Source organism: Lemur catta, chromosome 17 (genome assembly GCF_020740605.2).
Source record: "Lemur catta isolate mLemCat1 chromosome 17, mLemCat1.pri, whole genome shotgun sequence".
Taxonomy (NCBI): Eukaryota; Metazoa; Chordata; class Mammalia; order Primates; family Lemuridae; genus Lemur; species Lemur catta.
In genome coordinates this window covers 23,398,229-23,425,670 of record NC_059144.1, presented here as the reverse complement: position 1 = coordinate 23,425,670, position 27,442 = coordinate 23,398,229, and the positions used below count along the sequence as shown (strand labels likewise).

Here is a 27,442-nt window from a genome sequence, read left to right as displayed (position 1 = left end):
CGATTCAAATGTTATTGCTGCAGAAACGTGACACAATAATTCATGATTCAGAATGTTTAAAGAAACTGATAAACGTTGTAGAAAGGTAGAATGTATTTATTTTGTATAACCTGAGAAAGTGATTTTTAGGATTTTATTTTTACCAGGCCTTTTGTTCTGTTTATACTTTCTCATGAAAATTTTCTTGACATACACAAGATGTTATTCCTCATTCTTGGCCAAAATGCAAAATGTCGTTTTTTAAAATACTGTAGTCTTTTTAGCAAGTAAGCTCAATACTGTGTTAAATATAGTCTGAGTATTAAGAATATCTGAGATATAGCAACATTTTGATGGATGTGTAAGAATACTGAACTGAGCCTCTAAAAAGTATACAAAGTTGCCTCTGTTATAGGGATGCAGCAATAGGGTCAAATGAGCTAACTCTAAATCTCATTTAATGAAGAAAGTTTTTTTTCTTTTATTTTTGAAGTATGGTCTAACCTAGTTTTTGGAGTTCATTTATTCTGAAAATTAAAAGGGATTTTCAGGTGGTTCATTTAATTATAGCTCTGCTTTGAAAATGGGAAGGAAAAAATGTGAGAGGGATTAGCTACATTTGCTTCTGCGTAAAGTCAGTAGTCAAAGGGAAATCCTAGGTTATTTTTTATTCTTGAATTTTTCAGAGGAAAGATTTACTATGGGTCTTAATTAAAAACTATATTCTGTATATATTGATATGTGCAGAACCTTGCTGCTACTGCTTTTTATTGTTTGCAGTGTTGCTGACGTTTATCTGCTATCATCTCTTCTCTCTTTGTTTTTGCCCTTGGGGGTTTATACATTTTTATTCCTTTATTTCATTTTGCTGGAGTTTCAGGTAGGAATCAAGATGAAATATTTTCAGTTTGTTCCATTAGTTGATTTTACTGTATAAATTGATGTATTCATCTGTAAGGGACAAAGAAAATTAGGAGATATCTGTCCTAATTATTTCTTTTATTGTCGTAAAATATACATAACACAAAATTTACCATTTTAACCATTTTCAAGTCTTCAATAGCATTAAGTACATTCACCTTGTTGTGTGACCATTACCACTATCCATCTCCAGAACTTTTTCATCAACCCAAACTGAAACTGTGTATCCATTAAACATGGCTCTACATTTCCCTTCCTCTAAGTCTCTGGTGACCACTATGCTCTTTTCTCTCTCTATGAATTCAACCATTCTAGGTACCTAATATAAGTGGAATCATAAAATATTTGCCTTTTTGTGTCTGGTTTATTTAATTTAGCATAATGTCTTCAAGTTTCATGTGTCAGAATTTCCTTCTGTTTCATGGCTGTGTATACCACATTTTCTTTATCCATCAGGTAATGGACATTTGGGTTATTTCTACTTTTTGGCTATTGTGAATAATGCTGCTGTGAATTTTGGTGTACAAACATCTCTTTGAGACCCTGCTTTCACTTCTTTTGTCTAATACTCAGAAACGGAATTGCTGGAACATATGGTAGTTATCTTTTTAATCTTGGGGGGAATCACCATACTGTTTTCCACAGGGGCTAGTACCATTTACATTCCCACCAACAGCGCACAAGGGTTTCAATTTTCCACATTCATGCCAACATTTATTTTCTGTTTTTTTTTAAAATAGCCATCCTAATGAGTGTGAAATGGTATCTCATGGTTTTGATTTGCACTTCTCTAAAGATAGTAATGTTGAGCATCTTTTCATCTTTTCATGTATTTATTGTCCATTTGTATATCTTCCTTGCATAAATGTCTATTTAAGTCCTTTGCACATTTTTTCAATTGGGTTGTTTTTTGGTGGTGTAATAATTTTGTAGGCTCCTGCCTATATCTTTTCTGCTTCTGGGTCTACTGCTCTTCTTCCTCCTCCTTTCCTGTTGTTAGCAAAGCAGATAGAACCATTCTTTCCGATATATAGTCCCTCAGTAAAATGTTAAAAGTAGTGCTTTCTGGAAAGGTGAAGGTTGATCAAGGGACAGGACTTCCATTACATTTTTCTCTAGTTTTGGATTTCTGTATTCTTCCCTTTATCCACTTACCTACCAAAGTAAACTTTTATAAAGGATTAAGCTTTTAGGCAAATAAGTTCCTGTGTCATTTAAATTTCATTTTAGAGAAGGAAAATATATAATTTTATTAAAAGAAATTTGATTCTTCTCTTAGAGGACTTGCTTTACTGTTTGCCTAAAGAAAGTACAAGGTTGAGGGATTTTTTTGTTTGTTTGTTTTCTTTTTAACTCCCAAAGCCCCCTTACTGTCATTCCCAAAGGCCTGAGATATTTAAACAAGGGTTTTACCCTTTGTAATTCTGAAAGAGAAAAAAAATCTGTTTTAATAATTTCAGTAATTTACTCCTTAACTTTATTGTGTGATTTGGAATGTCTTATTTTTAGACTGTGCTATTTGTCAGTTTTTTGTTATTTTTTTGTCAAGCCACGGGGGTTGGGAGTGAGCCTAGTCTTGATATACATTTTAGTAATTTTGGAAAGTACTAAATAGGTTCAAGTACAGCAATGACATAAGTATATTTTGTTTGTTTCCCTGTTATCTTTTTTGGCTTCTATATGGAACCATGGTTTTAAATCATGAAGTTAACATTGAGCAAGGCTAGAGATCTCAGTTTTGGGGCACATCTTCTGTTCTGACCTTGGGTAATCCATTTTGATTGGGTTGTCTGTCTTAATAATATTGAATTGTAAGAGTTATTTGTAAATTCTTGGTACAAGTGCTTTATCAGATATGTGTTTTGCAGATATTATCTCGCAGCCTTTTGCTTGTCTTTCCATTTTCTTAATGGTGTCTTTTGAAGAGAAGCTTCTAATTTTGATAAGACTCAGTTTCTCAGTTTTTTTCTTTTGTGAATGGTACTTTTGGTGTCATATCTAAAATCCTTGCCTAATTGGGCAGTCCATTTACCTTTATTTATTTATTTTGTCCTGCACGCCCTCCCCATTTACCTTTATTAGATTTCCATTTATTTTCCTGTGAGAACAAATAAAATGTATGTGGTATTTTGCCTTCTTTGGCAAAATATTTTTATTCTCTTCTTTTTTGGATTCAGTCGAGGTAGGAGGGGATAATCTTGGGATAGAATACTAAGGTGAAAATCTGCAGATCCCAATGGGAATGTAGAATGGGCTCTGTTTTTATGATCCTATTTGTTTCTTAATGGATAGGTGGTAATTTGGTTCCTCTCTCTCAGTATTTGGAGCTCTTGGGTGTAAATTATTATCTCTGTGTTGTTTTCTTCTGGGTTTTTAATATAATCTGAATAATAATGCCTTTTGGCTTCTCTTAAGAAAAGTGAGTTACTCAGTAACTCAGTATTGACTTCAAGTTTACTTGATAATTCTTTTTTTTTTTTTTTTTTTTTTTTGAGACAAAGTCTCACTCTGTTGCCCAGGCTAGAGTGTCATGGCATCAGCCTAGCTCACAGCAACCTCAAACTCCTGGGTTCAAGCAATCCTCGTGCCTCAGCCTCCCGAGTAGCTGGGACTATAGGGACGCGCCACCATGCCCGGCTAATTTTTTCTATACATATTTTTAGTTGTCCGTATAATTTCTTTCTGTTTTTAGTAGAGACGGGGTCTCGCTCTCGCTCAGGCTGGTCTCGAACTCCTGAGCTCAAACGATCCACTCGCCTCGGCCTTCCAGAGTGCTAGGATTACAGGCGTGAGCCACTGTGCCTGGCCGATAATTCTTAAATAATGTTTAGAAATGATCTGAGAAAGGTTTGCTGGAAGGAGGTGGATAGTAGTATCTTATTTTGAGAATTTATGGATATTAAGAGATGGTCAGAAGCAAGAATTTATGTTCATGTCCCTGTTCTGGCACCAAAAGAAAAAATAAACAAGAATTTTTTGGAAGCCAGGAAATTCAACTTTATATATAATTAAGTTGTATAATTTCATGTAAGCATTGTTTGCAAGAGAGCAATATTTATTTATTTTCATGGAGTACTTCATGAATTTGCATGTCATCCTTGCTAACAGAGCAGTATGTATAGTAGGACCACAATAGTTACATTTATTGTGGCATGTCAAATTCTTTAAACTCTAGCAGTAAATAGTCAACTAAAGCCACAAACAACTTCTAATAGTAGTTAATATTGAAATGTTTGTCAGAAACCTGTTTGGGAGAGTGGGGAAGATATTGCCTTTTGGAGTACTGGGTACAGAGTTCAAACCAGCAAGTGAATGGTAAAAGTTAGATTCTAAAACTGGTGCCAGTTTCCTTGAACTCTGTTTTCATACTGTTGAACCTTAAATGTGTAGCTTCCTGTTTTTCTCTTTAAGATAATTGTCTTTTTGTGCATATGCTTTAATCCATGATGATGTATTTGATTGGACAATGGGAAAGGAGCTTTCAATGTTTTGGATCAATGTGTGATATTCAGAGCCAGAGTATCCTGTTGTCTGGGGAGAGAGGATGGTTCACATCCTACCTCCCTGTTAAGATACCTTTTGCCAGTAAATAGGAAAGCAACCTTTTCCCATCATGAGTAGATTTGAGTTCATTCCCACTTCTTTTGCTGAGAAATTAAATTATGAAAATGGATATTTGCCCTCTATCTCAATCTGAAGCACTTAACCTCCGTACCAATACCTTTAGCAGCCCATACATCAAGGTCAGCTTCTTTGGTATTATTATTGGAGAATAGTTGTTTCTAGCTAGACTCTGCTGCTGTGCCTCTAGGAAATAGATAGGATCTAGTTTTTCACTTGTGGTTTGGGAACTTGGCAGAGTGGCCTATTCAAAGGAGACTACTCAGTATGTATTTCTAGTTTCCATGTGTGCTTCTGTATTTTATTTTAGTAAGGTTGTTTGAAAGTTTGACTTCATTAAATTTTAATTCTCTGAATACCACTGTGTAGCTCTTTGAACTCTGTACTTTCTGCCACAAGCGGTTTTTCTCGTTATTGGTTTTGTGTGTTTTCTGAAATGTCGTTTTGGTGGCTTCTTTTAAAAAAACATAGGCCTATGTTGGGTGCAGTGGCACGTGTCTGTAATCCCAGCTACTTGGGAGGCTCAGGTAGGAGGGTCATTTGAGCCCAGGAGTTTGAGACCAGCCTGGGCAATACAAGTGAGACCCTGTCTGAATTTGAAAAAACAAACAAACAAAAAGAAAATATAGGCCTATGTTACATTATTTAAAGGTTTTCTAAGTCAAGATAGATGTGGCTATAAAAATAACTGATTATGTTGGGTATATTATTTCTGAAAATAAATCAAACAAATTTCATAATAACCTGCCTAATAGTTTGTCTATAAATAGAATACATATTTTAAAATGAGGTTATAAATGTTGCTTATGGGGCAAGATATTACTGAAATAATCTTGTGATGTGTGTCTATCTTTTCCCGCATTTTTCTTTCCATTGCCTTTCAGGAAGATGTTAAGGTTAGTTTTCACCTCTGACAATGTTTCAGCATCTTCTTTTACATTAAGCATTCTGCCACATTTTTCTAGTGTGATACAAAACATTACTCAATATAAATGATAAAGTGTTAATAACTGATCCTATTTTAAGTTTCTTTGTAACTGATAGACTAATCAGTAATCGATTATTTTAATATTGTATTAGATTTAGATTCAGACTGACATTCTTCATTGGTTCTAGTCACAATGGTTTATAGTACTAAGTAAAGCTATAGACTACATACCACTGTACTTGATTGTGAAGGCTTTTTAAAAAATCATATGTAAAAAGTCCCCCCCCCCATAGGAAATTCATGAACAGGCATCCATCTCTGTATCTTATTAATTTTAAAGCTGTGAGATGGAGGCATAGTTGAAATTGAGTTTACAAATTGAGTGTCAAGGAGGAGGAGATAAGGGAGGTGAAAGAAAAATAGATTATAAAATGGAAGGGATGTTAGAAAATATAGGTAAATGTGGCAGTGAGATAAGGAGGTGGAAGGGAGGAGCTGGAGAGGAAGAATGAGTCTTAGTTCTCCCCAAGGTACATAGGAGATCTAATGTTATTTTTTTCTCTTTTTATTGTAGAAACTAGATTAGCAGCTTTTTTTTTTTTTTGTCACTTACATTGGAAATACTCTTTCTTTTTTAGAGTCAGGTTTATTGAGATGTACTTTACACTTAGGAAAATTTACCCTTTTTAAGTATGCAGTTCTTTACATTTTTAAAATTTTAAAATTTTATTTATTTATTTAAATGAGATGGAGTCTCACTATGTTGCCTAGGCTGGTCTCAACTCCTGGGCTCAAGTGATCATCCTACCTCAGCCTCCCAAGTAACTGAGATTGCAGGCACACACTATTAGGCCTGGCTGAATTCTTTTAATGTACTTTATTTTCTCTTCCAGTATTTTATTATACTGAATATGTACAAAACTGTGCCTGAGGCTCTCCCAAATTCCTGTCACTCATAGGTTTTTGTCTCTAGTGTCTATTTTCAGATGTCCCTTAATGTATGTGCACTTGCTGAAATCATTCCCACATTTTATATTTAGTTTCTCTCCAGTGTGAGTTGCTGCACGTACACAGTTCTTTGAATTTTGACAAACACATGCAACTTTTATTTGTGCTCCTTTGTAGTCATTCTTTTGCCCTGCCCTGCCCTCGCCCCCTAGGAAGTACTGATGTGTTTTCTATCCCAATAGTTTTGTCTTTTCCAGAATGTCATCTAAATAAAATTATAGGACATATTAGTTTTCTAGGACTGCTATAACAAATTACCACAAATTAAGTGGTTTAAAACAACATGAATTTATTTTCTCATGGCTTAGGAGTCCAGAAGTTTGAAATATCTTGTTGGCAGGGTTGGAACTTTTCCAAGAGAATCTGCTCCATGCCTGTCTCTTAGCTTCTGGTGGTTGCTAGCAATCTTTGAGGTTACTTGGCTTGTGTATGCATCTCTTCAATATCTGCCTTCACATGTCTTCTCCCTGTGTGTCGTCACATCATCTTTACTCTGTTTATGTCTCTGTGTCCAAATTTTCTTCTTATAGGGTCACCAGTCCTTGGATCAGGGCCCACCCTAAGTAAGAACTTCATCTTAACGTGATTATATATGAAAAACCCTATAAGGACAATTAAGGTCACATTCTGAGGTTCTGGGTAAACATGAGTTTTGTGGGGGTTACTATTCAACCCAGTCCTAGAGTATGGGGCCTTTTTAAATATTTTAAATGTGAATTTAAAAAATCATCATACAGGAAAATTGACCCTTTTTTGTATGTACAGTTGTATAAATTTTAACAAACGGATTCTTGTAAACACCACCACAATCAGGATATAGTACAGTTCTATCACACAAAGCCTCGCTTATGCTGCCTTTTTGTAGTTATACTCACCCTCCCCTCTTAACCCCTGGCAGCCACTGATTTGTTCTACGTCCCTATGGATATTGTCCTTCTGAGACATGAATGGAATAATACATATGTAACCTTTTGGAGTCATCCAAGTTGTTGCATGTGTCAGTAGTTTCTTTTTATTGCTGAGTAGTATGTATGCCAATGTATGGATGTACCACAATGTGTCTACTTACCTGTTAAGAGACATTGGGTTTTTGTTTCACTTTTTTGGTGATTATGAATAGAACTGCTATAATTGTTACTGTGGATTCCACATTTTATGTGGATATGTATTTTTATTTCTCTATGTAAGTTTTCTCAATCTTGACACTGTTAACATTTTGGACTGAGTAATTTTTTGTTGTGGGGGGTTGTCCTGTGCATTTTAGGATGTTTGACAGCATCCTAGGCTTCTGCCTACTAGATACCAGTAGCATTCCTGCAGCCCCCATTTGTAACAGATATGTCTCTGGATATGGCCAAATGTCCCAGGAGGCAAAATAGCATCTGATTGAGAACTTCTGCTCTAAGGAAAATACCCAGGAATGAGATTGCTGGGCCTTATGGTAAGTGTGTTGAACTTTATAGGAAATAGGCAAAATGTTTTCCAGAGTGGCTATATCATTTTGCATTCCAGCCAGCAATATATGAGGATAATCTGCATCCTAGCCAGCCCTTGGTATTGTCAGTATTTTCTTTTGTTAAGCATTCTAGTAGGAGTTTCATGATACCTCATTGTGGCAGGGTACTCTACATTTTTCTTAACCAGGCTTTTATTTAAAAAGAAAAAAATCTATACAAAAATTGAAAGAAAAATTGGAAATATAGTGAATACCTATAAACACTTTGGATTTACCAGTTAATAACATTGTGTTACATTCACTTTTTCTTTCTAGGTAGAGAGATGTGCTTAAAATTTTGTTCAACCAAAAAAAAGAAAAAAAATTTTTGCTCGACTGTTAGAAAGTAAGTTGTAGCTATCATATTTTACCCCTAAACATTTTTGCATTGCTTCTTCTAAGAAAAAGGATATTTTCCTATATAACCGTGGTGTATTAGTACTTAAAACCAACCATAATTTCATAATATCAACTAATATTCAAATTCAGATTTTCCCAGTTATCTTTAAAAGTCTATGGTTTTGTCCCCAGATCTAGGAACCAGTCAAGGTTCACACATTACATTTAGTTGTTATTTCTCTTTAGTCTCTCTCTTACTTTATAATAGTTCTTACCTGTTTTGTTTTTTATAGTGTTAACTTTTTTGAAGCATCTAGGCTAGTTGACTTCCAGAATGTCACACATTTTGAATATAATTATTTCCTTATTATTGGATTCAAGTTAAACATTTTTTTTTTTGCAAGTTTACTATATAGTTTTCTATTGCTGTGCAGTAAATTATTCTAAAACTTTAGTGGCTTGTAATAACAATCATTTATATCTCCCAGAGTTTCTTTGGCTTAGGAATTTGGAAGCAGCTTGACAGAGCAGTTCGGCCTGAGGGTCTCTCTTGTAATCGCAGGTCAGATGTCAGGCAGGGCTGCTTTCATCTGTAGTCTTGATTGGGACTGAGGGATCTGCTTCTGAGTTGGCTCCCTCATGACTGGCAAATTGGTGCTGGCTCCTGATGGGAGGCTTCAGTTCCTCTTCACTTGGACCTCTCCATAGGACTGCTTGAGTGTCTTCATTGTGTGGTGGCTAGCTTTCCCCAGAGCAAGCATTCCCAGAGATCAAGGGAAAAACTGTAATGAATTTTATGGCCTAGATTTGGAATTAGTATACTGTTCCTTCTACCATGTTCTGTTGGTTGTACAGGCCAGCCTCATTGCACTGTGGGGGAGGGTATTACCTAAGTGTTTGAATAACAAGAGGTGAGGATTATTGGGGCCGTCTTGGAGGCTGGCTACCACAGCTTCTAAACTTCTAACTGGCCAAGAGTTCAAATCTTTTTATATGTTTTTTTTGCTTTGTTTGGTTTTTTTGAGACAGAGTCTTGCTGTATTGCCCAGGCTGAAAGTACCGTGGTGTCAGCCTAGCTCACAGCAACCTCAAACTCCTGGGCTCAAGTGATCCTCCTGCCTCAGCTTCCCGAGTAGTTGGGGCTACTGTCCCCCGCCACCATGTCCAGCTAATTTTTTTGTTTCTATTTTTTTTTTTAGTTGTCCAGCTAATTTTTTCTGTTTTTAATAGAGACAGGGTCTCAAACTCCTGACCTCAAGTGATCCTCCTGCCTCTGCCTCCCAGAGTGCTAGGATTATAGATGTGAGCCACCATGTCCAGCCTTTTTAAAAAAATTTTTTTAAAGGGGTGGGGGGGTGTGAGGAGGGGTGCTTAGTTTCCTGGGTTTTTTTAGTTGAGACAGAGTCTCACTCTTGCCCTGGGTCACTCACTGCGACCTCCAACTCCTGGGCTCTAAGTGATCCTTCTGTCTCAACCTCCCCAGTAGCTAGGACTACAGATGTGCTGGTTTTTTTTTTTTTTTTCTTTTTAGTAGAGACAGAGTCTCACTCTTGCTCAAGCTGGTCTCAAACTCCTGAGCTCAAGCAATCCTCCTGCCTTGGCCTCCCAGAGTGCGTGAACCACCGTCTGTCGTATATGTTCTTTCTCTTTTATCTCCACCTGAATTCCAGTGGTGTCAAACCTGTTTTTCTTGCCCTGTTATGAATATGTTTTATGTTCACAGTTTGAATAGTAACCCAAAAATAGTTGGCTTTTGAGATAAAAATTTTTACTTTTTTCACTTAAAAGGTTTAGTGCTTCTCACTTTGTCCATGATACTGGTCAGTTTTCTAGGTTATTTATTAATTGTATTATGTAGAGTCTCTCAGTTTTTAGGAAGACATTGACATTGCCTGTGAATTAAATGTTTTGTTTCTAATATTTATAGCTAATGGCAGAGCTGGCGCTTAGTATTCTTTAATTGATATTCTATTAATTTTTGTAGTCAATTCTTTTTCTTCATTTTCTTTCTTTCTTTTTTTTAGAGACAGGATCTTGCTTGATTACCCAGGCTGAATGAAGTATAGTGATATGATCATAGCTCACTGCAGCCTTGATCTCCTGGGCTTAAACTATCTTCCCTCCTCAGCCTCCTGGGTAGCTGGAACTACAGGTGTGCACCACCACACCCAGCTAATTTTCCTATTTTTGACATTGTTCTCCAGCCTTCAACTGTGCCTACTATCCCCCATTCTGGAGATGCTCTGTTTTACCTTTTCTAGAAAGAAAAAACGTGAGCCTTCTGGTGTGAAATAGAGGATTTAGGAATCAAAATGCTTATTAAACAGCTTTCAATCAATCCTGCTTATGTGTTCCACCTTTACTCCCTACTTCCTCTTGAGTGAGGATGCTGCAGTGTAAACTCTTGGCTCTTTGCTTTTCCCTATTACCAACATAGGAATTAACTTTCTTGGGTATGCTGTCAGCATTGGTCCATCTGCTTTTCTAGCTTCTTGAAATATTGTTGCTTATTTTCTTTACTTCTGTTTTTTCTGATCTTTACTATTATTGCTTTAAAAATTTTTTAAATCCCTTCACTAGAGTTTAGAGGGAATTTGAAAGAGAATTCAGATGGTTGTGTTTAATCTGTCATCTTTTTGTTGTAGTCCTTATCTCACATATTTCAGTTCTTTTTTTTGTTTTTGCCTACTTTTTGCATTTCTTTGGATAATTTTTTTCTTTGAACTTTTTTTCATACTTGTTTGGAATTTGTATACTTGTTATTTTACTTTTTTTCCTGCTTACCTTTTAAATTTTAACTTGCACGTTAACTTGACAGAGTTAATCAGTATCTTTGCCTTGTCCTGAGCAGTATAAGAATCTTGGAGTAATTAACTCTAGTCACCCCCATTCCTGACTTTAATGTTGTTTTCCAGTAGTTTGGATTTTTTTTTTTTTATCTCTAGATGTTGTTATGTGTTTTTTGAGCTAACTTAATGCTTACCATTTTCTTAGTTACTATTGCATCTTGAGTTTCAGAGCTTCCTTTTTTGAGAATCATTCTTGTTTTTCTTTTATCTATTTTTTTTTTTTTAGAGACGGAGTCTTGCTATGTTGTCCAGGCTGCTCTCAAACTCCTGGGCTCAAGCGATCCTACTGCCTCAGTCTACCAAAGTACTGGGATCACAGGTGTGAGCCACTATGCCTGGCCCTCCATATTCTTGAAGTACATTCTTTAGAAATTCTTCTAGGAGGGTTCATTGGTAGTAATTTACTTTAGTCTAGAAAAATAAAAAAATTCCCTTAATATTTTTTTGTTTTTAATTTTTTTTATTATTGTTATCATTATTTTTTGAGACAAGGTCTCACTTTGTTGCCCAGGCTAGAGTGCAGTGGTGTCATCATAGCTCACTGCAACCTCAAACTCCTGGGCTCAAGCAGTCCTCCTGCCTCAACCTCCTGAGTATCTGGGACTACAGGTGTATGCCACCATGCCCAGCTAATTTTTCTATTTTTGGTAAAGATGAGATCTCGCTATGTTGCCCAGGTTGTTCTCAAACTTCTGGCCTCAAGTGATCCTCCCACCTCAGCCTCCCAAATTGCTGGGATTAGAGGCCTGAGCCACCGCACCTTGACTGTTTTTATTTATAACAGCTTTATTGACATACAGTTCATATACCATACAGTATACAACTGAGATATAGTTCATATACTATACAATATATAATTTATACACATATAAACTATACAATTCAGTGGCTTTTGGTATATCCAGAATTGTATGTTCATCACCACAATCAATTTTAAAATATTACCCTTCCCCAGAAAACCCTGTGTCCCTTAACTGTTCCTCCATCCTCTCAGCTCTAGGCCACCAATAATCTACTTACTATCTCTATAGATTTGCCTATTCTGGACATTCATATAAATGGAATTATACAATATATGGTCCTTTGTGACTGGTTTCTTTCACTTTGGATAATATTTTCAAAGTTTATCCATGATGTAGCATTCGTAAGTACTTCATTTCTTTTTATTGCTGAATAATATTCCACTGTATGAATATAACACGTTATATATCCATTCATTAGTTGATGGGCATTTGGGTTTGCATCCACTTTTTGGCTGTTAGGTATAATGCTGTGAACATTTGTGTCCAAGTTTTTGTGAGGATGTGTTTTCACTTCTCTTGGCTTGCTGGATCATATGGTAATTCTGTGTCTAATTTTCTGTTTTCCATAGCAGCTGTGCCATTTACATTCCCATCAATGATGTATGAGGTTTCCAGTTTCTCCACGTCTTTTTCAACACTTGTTATCTGTCATTTTTATCATAGTCATCCTAGTGGGTGTGAAGCAGTATCTCACTGTGGTTTGGTTTGCATATCTCCATTGTACACGTGTTGAAGATCAGTTGACTGTATAATGTGTGGGTTTATTTCTGGGCTCTCAATTCTGTTCCATTGATATGTATTTGTGTTTATGCCAGTGCCATACTATTTTAATTACTGTAGCTTTGTCATATATTTTGAAATTAGAAAGTGTGATGGCTGCAGCTTTGGCTGTTTGGGGTCCTTTTTGGTTCTGTGTGAATTTTAGGATTGTTTTTCTGTTTCTGTTGAAAAAGAAAAGGCTATGGGGATTTTGATAGGAATTGCATTGAATCTGTAGCTTGCTTTGAATAATGTTATTTTAATGGTATTATCTTCCAATCTGTGAACCAGGCACATCTTTCCGTATATTTGTGTCTTCTTTAATTTCTTTCATCAGTGTTTTGTAGTGTTTAGTATCCAAGTCTTTTACCTCCTTGGGATTTTATTGCTAAGTATTTTATTCTTTTTGATGCTATTGTAAAGGAGATTGTTTTCTTAATTTCTTTTTCGAACAGTTTATTGTTAGTATATGGAAATGCTACAGATTTTTTATGTCAATTTTAGTATCCTGCAACTTTACTGAATTCATTAACTAGTTCTAACAGTTTTTTAGTGGTCTCTTTAGTCTTTTGTCATCTGCTAACAGAAATAATTGTACTACTTTTTCAGTTTTGATGTCTTTTAATTTTTTCTTTTTCTTGTCTAATTGTTCTGGCTAGGATTTCTCATACTATGTTGAATACAAGTGGCAAGAGTGGGCATCTTTGCCTTGTTCCTGATCTTAGAGGAAAAACTTTTGGTTTCTAAACATTAAGTATGTTGCTAGCTGTGGGCTTTTCATAGATGGCCTTTATTATATTGAGATAATTTCCTTCTAGTCCTAGTTTGTTGAGAATTTTTATCTTGAAGGGGTATCAGATTTTTTCAGATGCTTTTTCTATGTCTATTGAGGTGATCATGTGATTTTTATCCTTCATTTTGTTAATGCATTATATCACATTGAATGATTTTCATTTGTCAAATCATCTTTGCATTCCAGGATGGATGACACTTGGTTGTGGCATATGATCCTTTTAATGTGCTGTTCAATTCACTTCACTAGTATGAGAACTGGACATTTTGAGTGTTATATAATGTGGCAGCCCTTAAAATCAAGATTCTTCCTTCACCTCATGGTTGGGTTGTTTCTCCTTGTTATGCTTGTTGTTGTTTGCTTGTTTAGTGACTTTTCTGAAATAATTTTGTGAAGTCTATATTTTTTGTCATGTGTGACCATTGATGTCTGTGTTCTGTTAACTTAGTCAGTTAGTGATTTGGAAGGTTGTCTTCAAGTCCTGGAATCTCCCCTTCCCCCCAGAAAACCCTCCCAGTGTTTGCAGATTTGCCTGTTTGTTGGGGCACTCAAGTGCTTAGCCAGGCAGTTTAAAACTATGGCTAATGCACTTCCTACATGCATGGAGCCAGAAGTTCTGTCAGAGTTAAGAGCTTAGGTTTTTTTCAAGTCTTTTCTGAGCATGCGCATAGCCCTGGGCATGTGCATGGCCTTCTGGGGCCTTCTAGCTTTCCCACATCTGGGAGCTTTTCAAAGCCCTTATTCTGTACAAGCCTGGTAGCTTACACCTGTAATCCCAGTACTTTGGGAGGCTGAAGTGAGAGGATTGTTGAAGGTTAGAAGTCCAAGTCCAGCCTAAACAACACAGCAAGACCTTATCTCTGCAAAAAATAAAAGTATTAGCTGGGCATGGTGGCATGCACCTGTAGTTCTAGCTGCTAGGCAGGCTGAGCCGGAAGGATCACTTGAGCCTTGGGAGTTGGAAGTTGTGGTGAGCTATGATCATATGACTACACTCCAGTCTGGGCAGCAGAGTGAAACTCTCTCTGTCTCTCTCCTTTCATTCACACACACACAGCACCCCACCCCCATCTCCCCAGTGTCTCCTTCCCCAGCTTCTTCCTTCCCAGTCTTTTCACTCTTTTTGTATGCTGTACCTGTTATCCCTTGCCCCAAGTTGCAGTGTTTAATACATACGCCTTTAAATGCTTTTAATGAACACTGCTTGAAAAGGTGCCTCATCCTTGAGTAAGCTCTGAGGCAGAGGAAACAGAGGTAAGTCCTTGAACCAATCCTTCAGTGAGCTGCCAGACAGGTCAAAACACACAACCACAATTCTTTGTGAGTAACGTCTATTTTGCTCCTTCTTTGATCCATTTTTATTACAGTTTTTGTAATGGTGTGAGGTAGAGGTACAACTTCATTCTTTTACATGTGGAATCTAGTTTTCACTGCACCATTTGTTGAAGAGATGGTGATGAGTTTTTAAATATAATACCAAAAACACAACCTAGAAAGAAAAAATTGGCAAGTTGGATTTTATTAAAATTAAATCTTTTAGTCTTTATTAAAATTAAATCACTGTTAAGTGAATAAAAAGAGAAGCCATAGGCTGTGAGAAAAACATAGCTGATAAAGGGCTTGTATCTAAAATATACAAGGAACTCTTAAAACACAATAGTAAAACAACCCATTTAAAAAGTGGGCAAAAGATCTTAACAGAAATATCACCAAACCCTCTATCTCTGTCTCTGTCTCTCTCTCTCTATATATGCATATATATATATGCGCTTATTTGCTATTTGTTATTTTTTATATGCTTCTTTGCCATCTATGTAGAGATATATAGATGGCAAATAAGCATGTAGATGACAAGTAAGCATATAAAAAGATACCCAACATCATATAGCATCGTATCATAAGGGAATTGCAAATTAAAACTAATGAAATATCACTGTATAGCTATTAGAATGGCTAAATTGCCCCCAAACAAAGGGACAGTACTAAATGCTGCTGAGGATACAGAGCAACAGGAATTCTCCTTCAATACTGATGGGAATGAAAAGTGGTACTGCCACTTTGGAAGACCATTTGGCAGTATTTTACAAAGCCCAAACATAATACCATTATCATTCAGCAGTTGTGTTTCTGTTTACCCAGTCGAGTTGAAAACTTACATCTACACAGTGACCTGCAAATAAATATTTTATAGCAGCTTTATTCATAGTTGCCCCAAAGTGGAAGTAACTGAGATGTTCAGTAGGTGAATGGATCAACTGTGGTACAACTGTACAAGGGCATATTATTCAGCAAAAGAAATAAAAAATGTCAAGCCATGAAAAGACATCGAGAAATATTAAATCATATTGCTAAGTGAAAGAAACCAGCCTGAAAGAACTCCATATTATATGAGCGAAACTGCTTGACATTATGGATGAGGCAAAACTATAAAGACAGTAAAAAGATCAGTGGTTCAGAGAGAGGGGAGAGTGATGAATAGGCGAAGCATAAGGGATTTTTACGGTGGTGAGACTACTCTGTATGAGACTGTAATGGTACATACATGGCATTGTGCCTCTGTGAACACCCATGGAATTGTACAAGATAAAGAGTGAACCTCAATGTAAACTAGACTTCAGTAAAACACTGTAGAGACTGAGGCTGGAGGATCTCTTGAGCCCAGGAGTTCGAGGCTGCAGTGACCTATGATAGTGCTACTGCACTCTAGCTCAGGCAACAGAGCCAGACCATGTCTCAAAAAAAAAGAAGAGAGATGGAGAAAAGTAGGCATATATTTTAGGGCATATAGTAGGGTATATTTTGCAGGTGGAATTATTAGAACTTGGTGAGAGAAAGGAGAATAAATGATAATTCCTGTATTTTTGACTTAAGCAACTGGATGGATGGTGTTGCTGTTAAGGCTGGAGTAGGTGTGCTCAGGTATGGGGAGTTTAGATTTAGATTTAATCATTTAACCATGTATGCGGCTGTAAATATTAGACCTAAGAGTCTGGAGTGCAGCAGAAAGAATGGGACTTGAAGTATAGAGTCTCTATTTTCCTACTGTTTTTGTCTGTTTTTTAAACTGTGCAAGTCAGTAATGGTACATATTTTATTTTAAAAAATTTAAACAATCCAGACAAAACTAAAGTTGCCTGTGACCACTTTCTTAAGTATACAGACCCCCTCTTCCACAAAGGTAACTAACTGCTGTTACCAGTTTGAGATGTATACTTTTTTTGCATTTATCTATAAGTATATATACCTATAGGAATATATAGTTTGTTTTTGTTTGCAAAAATAACATCATACTGTACATTTCCTACAACTTAAAAAAATTTTTTTTGGATTCTTTCCATTTCAGTCGTTAATAAGCTATTTTATTTATTTATTTATTTATTCATTCTCCTCCTCCAATAAGCTATTTTATAATAATGGCTGCATAGCAGTCAGTTCTGTAGTATAGGTATGTGATTTATTTAACTGGTTGCCAATTAATATTTAGCCTGTTTCTAATTTTGCTATTGTACAAATGGTGATGTATATATTTTTTAAGAATGTAAAATACTTGCATTTTAATTATGTAAAACTAATGTGTTTAAGTACATAAATTATTGAAACTATTAGCATGTTTTTGGCAAGCACCTCACAATTCTACCATAGTGATTCTCTGAAATTATCTGAAGAGAATCATTGTTCCTAATATCTGCAATCTGTACTTTCATTAATCTTTTCTGCATGAAGTTAATTTGAGTTACAAAGTTGTAGAGATTTTAATCTTTTGGCAACTTTGTAATTAATGTTAACCTTTAGAATAAATCTACACTGTTCTTAAAAAGGGCATTTTCTAGCAATAAACTGTTAATATACATTAGCAACTAGAATAGTATTTTTTATCATGCAGAAAATCACCCAAATGTTGGACTTTTCTCACTGCCTCTTAATTTACTTGTCTTAATATAGTAGGTCTGTGGCAAATAGGCTTTTGGGTATTGAGGAGGGAGTAATAACTACAGAATGTGGTAATGATATCTTTGAGGGCTCTTTCTGTAACAGGCTCTTTGAATCAGAATATCTTGTGCAATGCAGTGTTAAGGATTTTATGTTACATCTCATTTCTTTTATGCTCTGGGTGACTACTAATGACTTTATTTACCTTCCATATTTAAAATAAAATGGCTCTTTTAGTAGATTGTAGGTTATAAAATATCTGAAATGGTGCAATTTAAATAAACAAAGAGGGTAAAGGAAAAAAATATATATACCATGCCAAAAGAATGAGCTTAGTCACTGTAGTTGAGGCCAAATTTTACCTTTTAACATTTTTACGTATAAGTCAAAGAATGAAATATGTTAGATTTTGTAGAGTTCATCTTAGGAATTGCTCCATTTCATTTTGGCAGACTTGGGAAGACATCAGAATTGTTTTATATTAAACTCTTTTTTAATGGAGGCCTAAATTTTTATAAAAACTCAAGACATTGTTTACAGTTTCTAGATACTTTGTTTGCCTTATTGTATTATTTGTACACCACTTATTACATAGTGGGAGGCTGAGGTGGGAGGATTGCTTGAGGCCAGGAGTTCGAGACCATCCTCAGCAAGATCGAGATCTTGTCTCTGCAAAAAATTGAAAAAATTAGGTGGTTGTGGTGCACACTTGTAGTCCCAGCTACTTGGGAGGCTGAGGTAGGAGAATCGTTTGAGCCCAGGAGTTTGAGGTTGTAATGAGTTACGCTGACACCACTGTACTCTAGCTGGGGTGACAGAGTAAGACTCTGTCTCAAAAAAGAAAAAAAAAAGGAAAGAAGCTTTTGCAGGGTTTGGAAAATTATAAGAGTTGTCCTGGCTGTATTGAAAATAGATACTGAGTCTACACAAGGTTAGAAACAGGAAGACCTTTGTCGCACCATCGCACTCCCACCCCTGCATCCCTCCATCCTGGGTGACAGAAAGAGACGCTGTCTCTTAAAAAAAAAAAAAAAAAAATCTAATAAGACAAAACAGGAGATCTGTTAGGTTATTGCTGTAATCTAGGAGAGAGACATATTATCTAGGAAGGAGATGGCTGTCAGAGGCAGCACTGAACAAATTGGTGGTAGGGTGGTGAGAAATGGTTGGATTCTGAGTATATTTTGCAAATAGAGATAATAGAATTTGTTGACAGGTTGGAAGGGAAATGTGAAAGAAAGGAGTCAAGGATGACTCCAAGGTTTTTAGCTTGAGCATCTGGACAGATGGAGTTGCCATCCACTGAAATGAGAATGCTTACAGAGTAATAAGTTTGGCAGGAAAGATCAGGAGTTCAGTTTTGGATACATTAAGTACGGGATGTCTTTTATTTTTATTTTATTATTTTTTTCATTCATTACAGACATCATGGATTGGATGTCTTTTAGATACCCAAGTAAAATTGTTTAAGTTTTAGGAGCAAGGTCTGGGCTAGAGATACAAAGTTGGTTGAGATGTGTTGTTTATATAAATCCTGTTTAAAGTTATAAGAACAGGCCGGGGGCGGTGGCTCATGCCTGTAATCCTAGCGCTCTGGGAGGCCGAGGCGGGTGGATCGCTCAAGGTCAGGAGTTCGAGACCAGCCTGAGCTCAAGGTCAGGAGTTCGAGACCAGCCTGAGCAAGAGCGAGACCCCGTCTCTACTAAAAAAATAGAAAGAAATTATCTGGCCAACTAAAATATATATAGAAAAAATTAGCCGGGCATGGTGGCACATGCCAGTAGTCCCAGCTACCCAGGAGGCTGAGGCAGTAGGATCGCTGAAGCCCGGGAGTTTGAGGTTGTTGTGAGCTAGGCTGATGCCACGGCACTCACTCTAGCCCGGGCAACAAAGCGAAACTCTGTCTCAAAACAAAACAAAACAAAACATAAAGTTATAAGAACAGATAATATCCTTAAGGGAATGAGTATAGATGGAAAAGAAAAGGGAACCAAGAACTGAGTCCTAGGATATGCCAACATTAAGAGAGTAGAGAGAAGATAAGGAATCTTCAAAGGAGACAGAGAAGGAGCAGTGAGGTAGGACATATACCTGAATAATATGTCTTGGGAACTCAAGGAAAGAAAATAAATCACAGAGGAGGGAAATATCAACTATGTTAGATTTTGCTGACAGGTTAAGTAGGATGAAGACTAGAATTGAAAATTATATTTAGCAATGTGAAGGCCACTGGTTGTTATGGGGCCTTCAGTAGAAAATGGCCAGATTAACACTATTTACATATTTTTAAAATGGGAATTTTTGGTATTTATAGTGTCTCCTTTGCCATGTTCAGGTTTGCTGACTTGGTGGTATGTCTAACAGTGGATCACAACTTGGTTCAATGGGCAGCCTGACCATGAAATCACAACTTCAGATCACTGGTAAGTCTTAAAAAGATGTACTGCTTTACTTTTTTTCCCCCCTTAAGATTAAAAATTAATCTTAAGAGAACAAAATCTTTAGTGGCTGTTATATATCAGGTGCTAAATTAATACTTGTTAAATAAATGAATGAACAAAATGTTTAGATACATAAAAATCTCATTTTTATTTCAGGATATTCTTGGATATTTTGCAAGGTTTTTTCCTCCCTTAAATATGGGTGCTTGGGCAATTGCTATTGTTTTTTTTGTTTTGTTTTGTATTGTATTAATGGTGAGATACAGTTCATATTCCATACAGTTTACCGATTTAGAAGTCAATGTTTGTTAGTACTGTAGGGGCCAAGGGAAAACTTCCTCTTTACCTTCTGAAGGTTTGCTGAAAGTCAACAAACAGAATTCAGATTAATAGGAGAAAAGGCATACAAAATTATTAGCGTGGATGAGGGAGTGGTCACAGAGTGATTACCTTATCACATAATGGGGTAAGATGCTTATATACCCTTTTCCTTAGGGGAAAGGGGGATGTGGAAGTGTGGATGATTTTAGTGGGTAGTGAATGATTTTTAGGGGAATTCAGTGGGCTTGAAGAACATTCAATGGTCTGGGACAAAGTCTTTTGGTTTATAACAATGGTATAACAAAAGTCTGTCCAGGTGTGTTGACAGACTTCAGTCTTTCTTCCTATGATATGAGTTCAGTTAATAAAAACTCAGGGAAGTGACCAAAGGTAATTGTTTTCTTCTTTGGTGGGTCTGGACTTCAGGGAGATAAAAGAACTTCAGAAAACACTTCATCCTGTGCCTTAAGAGAAGATGGGATGCAGTTCACAGAGACCTTGAGAGGCTGCTTCTTCAGTTCCTCATGTCAAAGCATCATATTTTGTGATATCAGTTCCTGAGTCACAATAGTATGTTCACAGAGTTGTGCAGCCATCACCACAGTTAATTTTAGAGCATATTCATCACTCCAGAAATAAACTCTGTACTCATTAGCAGTCACTCCCTATTTCCCCTATTCACTCACAAGCTTAGGCAACCACTGATCTACTTTCTGCCTATGGATTTGCCTATTCTGGGCCTCTCGTATAAATGGAATCATACAATGTGTGGCTCTTTCTGTCTTCTTTCATTTAGTGTAATGTTTTCAAGTTTCATCCATGTAGCATGTATCACACTTCATTCCTTTTTACTGCCAAATAATATTTCATTATATGAATATACCACATTTTATTATCCATTCATCAGTTGATGGATGTTTGGATTGTTTCCACTTTTTGGCTATTAAGAGTAATGCTATAAACATTTGTATACATGTTTTTGTGAGGATATATGTGTTCAGTTTTCTTGGGTATATACCCAGGAGTGGAATTACTAGGTCATATGGAATCCATAGTTAACATTTTGAGGAATTCCAAATTATTTTTCAAAGTAGCTGCATCATTTTGCATTCCCTGCAGCAATATATGAGGATTCCAGTTTCTACACATCCTTGCTTGTTATTTGTCTTTTTGATTATAGCTATCCTAGTAGGTGTGACATGGTATCTCATTGTGGTTTTGTCTTGGATTTCTCTGATGGCCAGTGATGTTGAGCATCTTTTCATGTACTTATTGATCATTTGTGTATCTTTTTTGGAGAAATGTCTGTTCAGATCCTTTGGTTGCTATTGTTAATTAATATTTCTGTGTTTATTTGTTTCTTCCTCTAATCATAGTGTATATCACTTCCAGATGAATTTTCTTAATATGCCACTGGATACGTTTCATTCCTGCTCAAAAACTGTCAGTGCTTCTCCTTGGCTATGATATAGAATTTCTTTAGCCTGAGCTAAGACTTTTCAGTCTGGTTCCACATAGTCTCTTTGTAGGTCTTTATATGTGAACCATTTGTACTAGCCAGGATGAGTCACTAGATTTTTTTCAGATATGTATGCATCTCTGTCAACACAGTGAACTGCCAATCTCTCTCTAATTTAATAGCATTTATTGATTATAGAACAATTATCATCCTATGTATGGTATTTTAGTTTTTATTATACCTGGGTTATAGCCTCTTCTGGATTGTGTTAATATATTAGATCACAGACCATTATCTTCCTGAAAAACCTAAAGGTGATTGAATTATATAAATGTAATATTGTCTTAAGGTAACAGCATCCTAGAATTTTCTTTTGGGTTTTCCTTCACTAATTGTAGTCTTTTCTAAGGAACGAGTATCTCATTCTCAATGAAAGATACTACTATTTCTTTGCTAAAGACAGATTCTAGTTTTTGCTCCCTTCCTCATCCTCAAACTAGCCTGAGTAGCTGATTTAAATTGGGCTGGGCTTCTCCTTTTTTTTTTTTTGAGACAGAGTCTCACTTTGTTGCCTGGGCTAGAGTGAGTGCCGTGGCATCAGCCTAGCTCACAGCAACCTCAAACTCCTGGGCTTAAGCAATCCTACTGCCTCAGCCTCCTGAGTAGCTGGGACTACAGGCATGCGCCACCATGCCCGGCTAATTTTTTCTATATATATTTTTAGTTGGTCAGATAATTTCTTTCTATTTTTAGTAGAGACGGGGTCTCGCTCAGGGTGGTCTTGAACTCCTGACCTTGACCAATCCACCCGCCTCGGCCTCCCAGAGGGCTAGGATTACAGGCGTGAGCCACTGCGCCCAGCCTGGGCTGGGCTTCTTATGACTTGGAGGAGGGGGGTGCAACTTAATGTGGAGACTTTAACTGGAATAGTTTTTTAAAAAAATGTTTACTCTTTCAGATCATGTAAGTAGTTTACATGCTTTTTATTTTTAAAAAAATCAGTAAAGTAAAATAAAATGATAAATTATTTCTCAGAGATAACCATGTTAGTAGTTTTCTTTTGCAGAAACTACTATCTATTGCTATCATCATTATTAAATGTTTTTCTCACTAAAATGATAAATGCCTGATTGTACCTCCAGAAGTCATAATTCCTAGTCATTTCAGAGTTTTTAATCTTGGGTCTAAAAATTCTCAGAATACACAAGTATAGTGCAAAAAAATTTAATAAAAACAAACACACCATGAATAATAGATAAAAGTTCAGCAAATATCATTAGATATGAAACAAATGGAGAGCATAAGATAAAACAGAGAAAAGTGCCAAGTTGAATAGAATCAAATGCCCTTCATATTTCATTGAGTTTACTTTCGTTTTGATGCTAAAAACGTGAGAAGTAATTTTTTTGCACAAATTTCCTTAATGACATTCTATTTTTTATTCTGTGTTAATGGATCAGTTATAATATTTGTTTTTATTGTAAGTTGTCTTAACACCTTTGTAGACTCCAGGAAGGAATAAATATGTTAAGTGTAAAAAATAAATAACAAAGCGTACGGTAATGGCAAGAGGTAACAATTATGGTCAGGAAAAAGATTAATATTTGACTAGAATTTCTGAGAAAACAGGTGGTGTTTAAAGGATTGCTACTATTTAAATGTAGAGAATAGAAAAAGACCCTTTCAGGAGAGAGCATGAGCAAGAGACATGAAGAAAGGGAATGCATAAACTTGTCCTAATGCCCCTAAAAGCCACTGCTGCAGTGTTGTGTATATGTGTGTGGGCAGTGGTGGTGGTGGTGGTGGTGGAGGTGGAGGAACCAGAAGAATTAATAGGAGTGGATTATCTCCTTCAAGTGTAGCAGGGCTAACGCACACACACACACACAAAAAAAAAAAAAGAAAGAAAGAAAGAAAATTCATTGCTAGGGGAGATAGGACATAATCAGGGTTTTTAACAAAGAGTGGTCAGATCTGTGCTTTAGAAAGTTGGTATGAAAGACTGATAGGAGGAGAATCTAAGGTCAGCAATTAAAATCCTACTCTGGTTCTGCTCAAATTGATTTTCTTGTCTCATTCCTATTGTTTTAATATTTGTTTAAATATATGTTTGCTAATTGGTCTCCCTTATCAGATTGAGAGTGGGCAGAAAATTTATTTTAGGGAAATAGCACCTATCATAAGTTATAGCAAAATAGGGGTTTAAAAAAATAATTCATAGTGCAGTTGTTAAATGGATTGTTTAGAGAACTTGGATGTGAGTTTTAATTTCACTGAATTCTTTTTTTTTTTTTTTGAGACAGAATCTTGCTGTGTTGCCCGGGCTAGAGTGAGTGCCGTGGCGTCAGCCTAGCTCACAGCAACCTCAAACTCCTGGGCTTAAGCGATCCTACTGCCTCCCCAGTAGCTGGGACTACAGGCATGCGCCACCATGCCCGGCTAATTTTTTTTTTTTCTGTATATATATTTTAGTTGGCCAGATAATTTCTTTCTATTTTTTAGTAGAGATGTGGTCTCGCTCTTGCTCAGGCTGGTCTTGAACTCCTGACCTCAAGCAATTCACCCGCCTCAGCCTCCCAGAGTGCTAGGATTACAGGCGTGAGCCACCACGCCCGGCCTTCACTGAATTCTTTATAAGAGTATGACAGAGAAGGCATCTTCACTTTTCCTTTTCAGTATTTACATAAAATAATACGGTTCTAGTGCATTAGTAACACATTCTATAACTTGAATCTAACTGATTTATAAAATAACCCAGATGACATGACTAGTTCAAGTTTGAATTGGATAAGAAAGATTGTCTTCTGTGCTACATTTTCACATAAGTCAAGGTAATTCATTGAGGTAGCCCTTTTGGGAACTTCTGTTGGTTTCAAAATAATGTTACCATTTTTGTTAGGAATTGAGTGTACCTGTATTGATTGGAGTGTTGGGCAATAACTTTCCTGTGTAATTTGTCACATAGATGCAAAAATTATAGCAGGAAATCATAAATAATTACTTATGCTTAAATGTTTTGACTGAATAATGACTTTTGGTGTACCATTAAAACTTCTACAGTTAAACCCTTGGTGAGGTCATCTAGCCCCCCTTCCCTATCCCATCTTAATCAACAAATCTATATAGACTAATGTCCCCTATCTTTAGAGGAGTTAATGTCCCTGGATTTTAGTCCTGGTTCTGATTCTTAATAGTTGTATAACCTTGTGCATGTCGCTAATGTCTTTGAGCCACAGTTTCCTTATCTGTGGACTGAGGATACTAATATTCTTGTCACATTGTTATTAGGGGGCAGTGTATATGAATTGAGGAAACTTCAGAACACTGTGTACATATAGGGTAGTATATTTATATTCCCTTTTCCCTAATTCCTTATTTCTTTCTCTCTATGGGATTACTCATATCTAATATTTTAGCCATCTAAGCTTAAATGTTTTTAAAGCTTGGTTGCTTATTTTAATGTTCTCTTCTAACATTATCATTCCAATTTTCTTACATTTTAAAAGGAGCCAGAATGAACAGCAGGAATGATACTGTTTTGTGAAAGATCATTGATGTTTCTTTCTTTTTTTTAATTCTAATTTTTTTTCTCTTTACACCTCTACCTTTTATAACCAGAATCATTGATGTCTATTGTAAATTTTAAGTTTATGGCCAGAAATGAAAGTGTTGATATTGTTATCAGGAGGCTAACTGTTGAATCACGTATTTAATTTTTTTTAAAACCTCTTTGTCCTGTACTCTTCACATCCCTGTCCATCATTATATTCTTGTGATTCTTACCCTTGGATTTCTTGAATCAGCTACTCTTTTCCTCTTCTCAGTAGCCAGGGTCCGTTATCTTGGATCTGTCTTATGTCTTTCCCTGACTTTAATTAGCCATTGCCTGTTTTAATTATATTCTCTATATAACCTCAGTTATTACACTGAGTTCATTGGTGTTTTTATTTGATGTTTATTGTATGCTAGCATTATACTATGTAGACAAAATAAATACCTTGGTGTTTGCTAGAAATTTCTTATATTTTCAGTCTTTACTCCAAATTCATTATTTAACAAAGAGATGTCATCTTGATTTTAGTTTTTAATTGCATTTAAATTTTACTGCATTTCCCAAATTTACTAGAATGCTATATATTTAGCTCTTATTGCTTAGGGACCAGGGAGGTCCCTCATACTTATGATTTGAAGTCAAGAGTTTATATCCAATTCTGCCCAGGCAAGACAGTTCTGTCACAGAGAGAGACCTCATGTGGCCTATCATAACTTCTGACCACAGAGGTAGCCCTTGCCCAACTGGTTTTATCTAGTCTATTGTACTGCTGGTTTATTCAGTTTTGGTACCCTTATTTGTTTTACCTTGTTCACTGTAGGCTCCTGGTTCCCAAAATAGGTTGCATAAGCTAAGGATCCACTTTTACTTTCTTTTTTTGTTTTTTGTTTTTGGTTTTGAGACAGGGTCTTACTCTGTTGCCTGGGCTAGAATGTAGTAGCATTATCATAGCTCACTGCAACCTGGAACTCCTGGGCTCAAGCAATCCTCCTGTCTCAGCCTTGCCAGTAGCTGGGACTATAGGCGCATGCCACCACACCTGGCTAATTTTTTAATTTTTTGTAGGGATTGAGGGTATTACCATGTTGCTCAGGCTGGTCTCTGAACTCCTGGCCTCAAGGGATCCTCCTGCTGAGATTACAGGTGTGAGCCATCACACCCTATTTAAACTGTCAGAAATGTTTATTTTGTATCAGAGAGATAGGCTGAAGAACCAAAATCAGGTCAAAGAATTAACCTTCAGAATAGAGGGATCAAAGGAATATTAATCTATACCATGCAAACTATATGCAATAGTGTGTGTGTGTGAGAGAGAGAGAGAGAGAGAGAGAGACTGACTATAAAGTAGAGGGTGGGAGAAAGCAAGACAGAGGGACACACACTGTGAAGCAGGGAAACTTCTGTTTTCTGCCATGACTAATCATTTGGTTCAACAAATGTATTAAATGCCTCTCAGATTAAATCACAAAGTGCTGTCAAAATTACAAAGACTGGCTACATCCTTGCCATGAAGGGAATTACAGGGTGAGTTAAGTAAATGGAAACTATTAAGACAGAATGAAAAGCTGTAGTAGCCATACACAAATATGGAAATGCTGTGGAAGCGTGGAGGCAGGAACAATTTAATGTCTAAGAATTAAGGAAGCATTCAGTCAAAACAAAGAGAGGGGGCGTTTGTCTCTCAAGAAGTAGGATTTTATTGGGTAGAAAAGGAAGAAGGGTCATTGTGAGTAGAGGCAGCAGCAGGTGTAGAGGCATGAAAGTGAATGGCCCCTAAAGGGACAGCAAACAGCTAAGGATGGCTGGAATATAGAGCTGGGTGAGATTTGATTTAGAAGAAGGCTAGAAAGGTAAGTTATGGCTACACAGTAAACAATGTAAAATGCCCCATAAGAGTTTAAACTTCATTTTGTAGACAGTAGAAAATCATTGACGTAATGAGATGATCACATCTATTCTAGGAAGATAATTCTGGTAGTTGTGAGTGGTTCGATTGGATAAGCGAGAGTAAAAACAGACAATTGTTTAGAGGGCTCTTGCAGTAACCCAGGTGACAGGTGATATCGACATGTTTTCTGGTCCCTTTTCTTGGAGTTTATAATTTACAGTTTTTTATTCCTTTTAATTTACTATGGGACTTTAATTTTCGGGGAGTAGAACCTTGATTTATCTTATAATATGTATAATATTAGGACTGTAACAAAGGTTTTATGTAATCTAGACTTTGAGATTTGGCCGGGCGT

The 27,442-nt window shown here is 36.3% G+C and overlaps 1 protein-coding gene across 2 annotated transcripts in view; it reads left to right on the top strand.

The window, feature by feature from the left end:
- Nucleotides 1–27,442, top strand: part of ITCH (itchy E3 ubiquitin protein ligase) — a 113,262-nt gene that overhangs the window by 9,576 nt on the left and 76,244 nt on the right. For both annotated transcript variants that reach the window (XM_045528776.1, XM_045528777.1), the window contains exon 3: nucleotides 19,761–19,848. In XM_045528776.1, the coding sequence (XP_045384732.1) occupies nucleotides 19,779–19,848 (70 nt within the window). In that variant the 5' untranslated portion in view covers nucleotides 19,761–19,778. The remainder of the gene's footprint in view (nucleotides 1–19,760; nucleotides 19,849–27,442) is intronic.